This window comes from Myotis davidii, unplaced genomic scaffold (assembly GCF_000327345.1).
Source record: "Myotis davidii unplaced genomic scaffold, ASM32734v1 scaffold1273, whole genome shotgun sequence".
In the NCBI taxonomy this organism is placed as follows: domain Eukaryota; kingdom Metazoa; phylum Chordata; class Mammalia; order Chiroptera; family Vespertilionidae; genus Myotis; species Myotis davidii.
Genome location: NW_006284352.1, coordinates 54,263 through 60,247, shown reverse-complemented (window position 1 = coordinate 60,247; position 5,985 = coordinate 54,263). Strand labels below are relative to the sequence as shown.

General features: G+C 54.0%; 1 protein-coding gene across 1 annotated transcript; it reads left to right on the top strand.

Annotated features, from left to right (window-relative positions):
• The first annotated feature begins 952 nt into the window (after positions 1 to 952).
• On the top strand, positions 953 to 5,478 carry LOC102767440 (leukocyte immunoglobulin-like receptor subfamily A member 6). Its single transcript, XM_015571584.1, has 10 exons — positions 953 to 983; positions 1,142 to 1,177; positions 1,342 to 1,629; positions 1,773 to 2,075; positions 2,296 to 2,592; positions 2,846 to 3,148; positions 3,426 to 3,476; positions 4,519 to 4,626; positions 5,196 to 5,254; positions 5,356 to 5,478. The coding sequence occupies exons 1-10, from the start codon at positions 953 to 955 to the stop codon at positions 5,476 to 5,478; spliced, it is 1,599 nt and encodes a 532-aa protein (XP_015427070.1).
• The last annotated feature ends 507 nt before the right edge of the window (positions 5,479 to 5,985 follow it).

Below are 5,985 nucleotides of genomic sequence, written 5' to 3'. Positions count from 1 at the left end.
ACTGAGATCATTAGGAAACATGTACAAGTTGTTATGTGGCACCAGAGAGCAATAGAAAAGCAAGCAAAAACTTAACAAGCAACTGATATTGACATGCAAATGTTCAGTGGCATTATGTAAAGGTGATGAGCTTGCGTTGGCTGGTGTTTCTCAGTGGTTAGAGCATCAGCCTGACCACCGAAGGGTCACAGGTTTGCTTCCGGGTCAAGGGCGTGTGCCTTGGTTGCAGGTTTGCTCCCCAACCCTCATTGGGATGCAAGCAATTGACGCATCTCTCTCACATTGTTGTTTCTCGCTCTCTCCTTCCCTCTCTCCCTTCCATCCTCTCTAAAAGTCATTGGATGTAATATCCTCAGGTGAGGAGTAACAAAAAAATGTTTAAATAAAAGGTGCTAGGCTTTATAAATCATAGGCGATATAACTGTGCATCAAACCACAGGGTGGTACCAATACCTACACTGAATAATGAACATTAAAAAGGCAGGGAACACAGAGGGTCAGCAGGGATGGGAACCTACCAGGACCCCAAACCAGGGGAAGTTGAGAAAATGCTGAGGCCACTAGGAAACTGCTCAGCAGAATCTTTTATAAATGAGATTCCTCAAGAGCCGTGGTCGGGTGTCTCATTGGGCTGTTCAGAGCCAGACTCTCAGGGGCTGAGTCAGGACCAGAACCTGGGTTCCGCCCTCTCTGAGCAGGAGCCAGACCAGCAGACACATGAGACGCTGAGGCTCAGAACCTGCTGACTAGCCTCCTGAAACCTGGACTCTCTGGAGCCCTCATCCTGGGGAGATGAGGAGCCAGGCTCAGGGCGGGGCTTACCTTGCTGGGGGTGTGGTAACCCCCGAAGGGGTTGCAACAGCCTTTAACTCGTCACATCCTGTGAGACTCTGTTCTGCAGGCTCAGGCTTCCTCCATCTGCAGAGCAGGAGCCCTCAGAGCAGACGCCGTGATGTCCATCCTCTCTGCTCTTCTCTGCCTCGGTTAGTTGTTGAAACAGGGACAGGGAGCAAGAGGGGCAGCTGTGTCCTCTTGTTCGTGGGGAACCTCAGGCTCAGGCAGCTCGAGTGGATGGGCCCTGATGGGAAGGGGATCAGCTCAGACGTCCGGGTGCAAACCTCTCACAGGGACTCTCTTCCAGGGCTGAGTCTGGGCCAGAGGACCCGTGTGCAGGCAGGTGAGTCCTCCCCAGGCTCCATGTCCCTCCTCTTACTTCATCCCTGGGGCTCAGGAGGGAGCACAGAGGTGCTGGGGTGAGGTGATAAAGAGGAGGTTCTAGCACTAAGCTAGGAAATGAAGGTGGGGAAGGTCTTGGAAATGCAGCCTCCGGTTTCTTTCCAGGGACCCTCCTGAAACCCACCATCTGGGCTGAGCCAGCCTCTGTGATGCCCTGGGGGAGCCCCGTGACCATCTGGTGTCAATGGACCGGGGAGGCCAAGGAGTTCTGTTTTGAAAAAGAGGGAAGCATGTTGCTATGGGGAAGAGTGAAACCACTAGATCCAATGGACAAGGGCATGTTCAGGATCACAAGCCTGACAGAGCATGGTGCTGGGATATATGACTGTTACTATCGCAGGCCTGATGGTTGGTCAGAGCGCAGTGACCCACTGGAGCTGGTGGTGATGACAGGTTGAGAGGACACTCAGGGGTCCCAGCCTCAAGCTATGCCCTCAGGAAGGGGGTCTGCTCTCAGGTCTCCCTCTCACAGCCCATCCCTGAGGGGCATGAGAGAGGTCTGAGCCCATTTCACATGCTGCCTCCTCCTCTCCTAGGAGCCTATAGCAGACCCAGCCTCTCAGCCCTGCCCAGCCCTGTCGTGCCCTCAAGAGGGAACATGACCCTCCAGTGTGGCTCATGGAAGGGATTTGACAGGTTCATTCTGACAAAGGAAGGAGATCACAGGCTCTCCTGGATCCAGGACTCATCGACAGAATCCAGGAGGCAGTTCCAGACCCTGTTCACTGTGCGCAACGTGACCCCCAGCCACAGGTGGACATTCAGATGCCATGGCTGTTACATGGACAGCCCCCAGGTTTGCTCACACCCCAGTGATGCCCTGGAGCTCCTGATCTCAGGTGAGTCACATTATTGTCCCGTCCATTGATTTGGGCATAAAACTGGGATATTATTAGGGTCATTACTTGGAGGGATGCCCCATGTGAATGGATGGCAGGAGGGGAGCAGAAAGCCTCCAGGGCCAGAGACACAGAAACAGACAGTGAGACCTGTAGGCCAGGCCAGGAGAAGGGGTTTATTGGAGGAGCAGCCTCTGCAATTCACTTCTGGTCTCCCCAGGTGAGTCTGGGAAACCCTCCCTCCTGAGCCAGCAGGGCCCCATCGTGGCCTCTGGACAGAGCCTGACCCTCCAGTGTCGCTCTGATGGCGGCTATGACAGATTCGCTCTGCACAAGGAGGGGAGACGGGACCTCACCCAGAACCATGTCCTGAAGCCTCAGGCTCGGCTCACTCAGGCCCACTTCCCCCTGGACACTGTGCGCAGCTCCCACGGAGGCCGGTACAGATGCTACGGTGGATACAAGCTCTCCTCTGAGTGGTCGGCCCCCAGTGACCCCCTGGACATCTTGGTGGCAGGTGAGAAGCCAGGGGGTTCAGTCAGGACTGGACACTGCATAGGCCCTGCTGGGGTCTCAGGTGGCGAGGCCTGAATGAAAGTGCAGGGCCAAACAGAGGGAGAGAGACAGAGTGAGGCAGGGGTTGGTTGCCGAGAGGGGAGACTCAGAGAAACAAAGATAGACAGAGAGGAGGGTCCTCAGAGAGAGGCCTGGTGACTCTCAGATCAGAACAAGGAGGGCAGGCAGCCCTCACCCTCCCTCTCTCTCTCTAGGACACCTGCCCGAAACACCCTCCCTCTCAGTGCTGCCAGGCCTCAGGGTGGCCTCAGGAGAGAATGTGACCCTGCTGTGTCAGTCCCAGAGCCCGAGGGACACTTTCTTTCTGTCCAAGGAGGGGGCAGCGGATCCCCCCCTGCGCCTGAGATCAGAGCACCGAGCTGGGAAGTACCAGGCAGAATTCTCCATGAGTCCTGTGACCTCAGCGCACAGGGGCACCTACAGGTGCTACAGCTCACTCAGCACCTCCCCCTTCCTGTTGTCACCCCCAAGTGAGCCCCTGCAGCTCCTGGTCTCAGGTGAGGGCCACTGGCCTGTCTGCTGAGCTTTCAGCTCAGGCTCCTGTCCCCAAAACAATCATGGGCTGAAAGGCAGTGGGGGGCTCTAGGGATGGTCACCCAGAGGAGATCTCCTCCTTAGAGGCCTCTTGCCCAGTCCATCCCCTTCCGCTCACCTGGATACTGAAGCAGTGGGGGGGGGGGCTCAGGGGCCACAGCACCGATGAAAGATGGTGTCTGTGTGAAATGGGGTCCACGATCATCCCAATCCTCACCCTCTCCTTGTCCTCATTTCCAGGACCCTCTGGAGGCCCCAGTCCCCGACCCACAGGGCCCACCTCCCCAGCTGGTGAGTCCCGGGGAGCTCTGCTCAGAGGGAGCACAGCCCACTCAGAAAATCCTGATAGTCGGTCAGGGGATCGAGTGACCCAGATCCTCAAGGACATGCTTGTGTCCCAGGGGGGCTGGGAGTCCCAGGGTCTGAGGCACATGATGGGTGGAGTGGTCATGGCAGAGGGAGATGTGGGGGCCCAGGCTGAGGCGGAGGACCTGGTCCCATTTGGGGTGATGGCAGCCTCCACCCTCCTGCCCTATCCTCATCCACAGGAGGCTCTGGGGATCAGAACACAGAGGTGCTGAGTGAGGCTCTCTGTGGGGAGGTGGTGGGTGCCTCCATGGGGGACAGGGGCTGAGCCATGCAGGGGTTCAGGCCCTCTGGATTTGCTGACCTGTACTCACCATTTCCCTGCCTGGGCCTCAGTGTCTCTAAGTGTAAGAGGGAATTCATGTCCAGAGCTTAGATTTCCTGTCAGTTCTGACCCTGACCTCCTGGGAGAGGGGCCTCACAGGGAAGCCCACAGGACGTGATGTTATAGGGCCTGTCCCCTGTGTATCAGTGACGGTGACACTATACAGCGAGGGACATGCAGAACAAGGTTCCGGGAATAGAGACCCATGGGTGGAAGGGACCCAGGATAGACTCAGAGTCCACCCAACAACTCGCCCATCCGTGTCCCAGATGCTCAGGGGGCGGGTAATGAGGAAGGACCCTCAGCTCCAAATGAGACCTGGACAGGCCCCTGCAGAGGAGGAGTCCAGAGCACAAAGCTGGTGTCCACCTGAGATGTGGGGGTGGGGCTGTGAGGCCAGCACAGGGAACCCACAGTCCCGGGTTCCAGTCCCTGCCCAGTCTCATCCAGGCTGGGTGACCTGGGGCATGTGGTTAACTTCTCTCAGCCTCAGTGAAGTGGGTGGTTGGGTCAGCAATGCCTGGTGCATGACTGCTGTGAGGTTAGAGGGGATAAATGACAGGTCCCAGCATGTGCCTCTCACACAGTAGGTGCTCATTAAATGGCATCATTGACTCATTTATGATGTCACTAATGTCCTAGGTTCCAAATGGTACTGGATAAGGGTCTTGGTGGTCATGGTCCTGCTGCTCTCACTTCTTCTCTTCCTCCTCCTCCTACATCGGTGTCAGAGCAAAGGCAGGACCTCAGGTGAGTAGGGAAGGGGGTGACCTGGGTCACACAATGGGGGGCTCAGAGCACATGGTACAGGAAAACGAAATAGATGGAAAAGGTCAGTTGGGAAAAGGATTTCTCCAGAATCTCAAATCAGAAAACCTAGGGAGAATACACTCACTGGCAGCACAGATGGAAAGAGGTAAGGTCATCTTTCATCCCTTTCAACCTCATGAATATGAAACATTCTAACAAGCGCTTTTTCTGAATCTATTGATAAGATCATGTGATTTTTATCCTTCATTTTGTTTATGTGGTGTATCACGTTTATTGCTTCGCGAATATTGAACCATCCTTGCATCTCCAGAGAAAGTCCTGCTTGGTCATGGTGTGTGATCTTTTTAATTTATTGCTGGATCTGGCAACATGAAGATAAGTGACAGGAGGATTTCAACAGTGGAATCAAGGAGTCGCTGTTCTGTGTCACTGTCTCTCTCCAGCAGAACAGGCAGCATGAAGGCCCCCAGGGAAACTGTACGGCCAGGTGAACTGCTCAACATCAAGACTCAGGCAGGGAATGACCACCTCTCTTTCTTTCCTATCAGGGGAATTTTTGGACATGAAGGACAGACAAGCAGAAAAGAACAGACAGATGGACAATCAGGTGGGTCCAATACTCCTCCGACCCGATGTTTCTCAAACCCCAACCACATTTCATCCATCTCTCTCCCCCTGCTCCAGGCTGCTGCATCTGATGCCCCGCAGGATGTGACCTACGCACAGCTGAACCTGTTGGTCCATAGACAACAGACAAGTGCACCCCCATCCTCTCTATCACAGGAGCCCTCAGAAGAGCCCAGTGTGTATGCTGCTCTAGCCATCCACTAGCTCAGGAGGGAGCCAGACCCCACATTCCAGGAAAGGGCCTGCAGGGACCCCAGTAGGCAAGAAAGCTGTCACCTGTGACACTCGGCTAGTGTCCCATGCACCGTGGATACCCGAGGTGCCCCTGGGACTCTTGGGGATTCAGCTTATTCTATAGTCAAAGATAAGCCAATGTCTCTACATTTGGAAATCAAGGCAACAGACTTCCCAAGAATCAATGTGTGAACAAAAACAAGTGGATGTTTTAACTGGAATTGTAATGTAAATATGACACATCAAACCTATGAAATAATAAAATTAAGAACCTTAAAAATCTATGGCCTAATCTATCATGTCAAGGATTTAGAAAAACAAAACAAAACATTGCATTGAATCTTTAAATCCATAGACAACTAGATGATAAAGATGTGGCGTGTATGCACAATGGAATATAAACCAGCCATAAACAAAATGAAATCCTGCCATTTTGGACAACATGAATGGACCTGAGTGAAATGATTCAGACAAGAA

Coding starts and splice junctions, on each gene's coding strand:
- LOC102767440 (XM_015571584.1), top strand. CDS start 953: ATGTCCATCCTCTCTGCTCTTCTCTGCCTCG. Junction 3,149..3,425: donor CCTGCAGCTCCTGGTCTCAG/GTGAGGGCCACT, acceptor CCTCATTTCCAG/GACCCTCTGGAGGCCCCAGT. Junction 3,477..4,518: donor AGGGCCCACCTCCCCAGCTG/GTGAGTCCCGGG, acceptor CTAATGTCCTAG/GTTCCAAATGGTACTGGATA.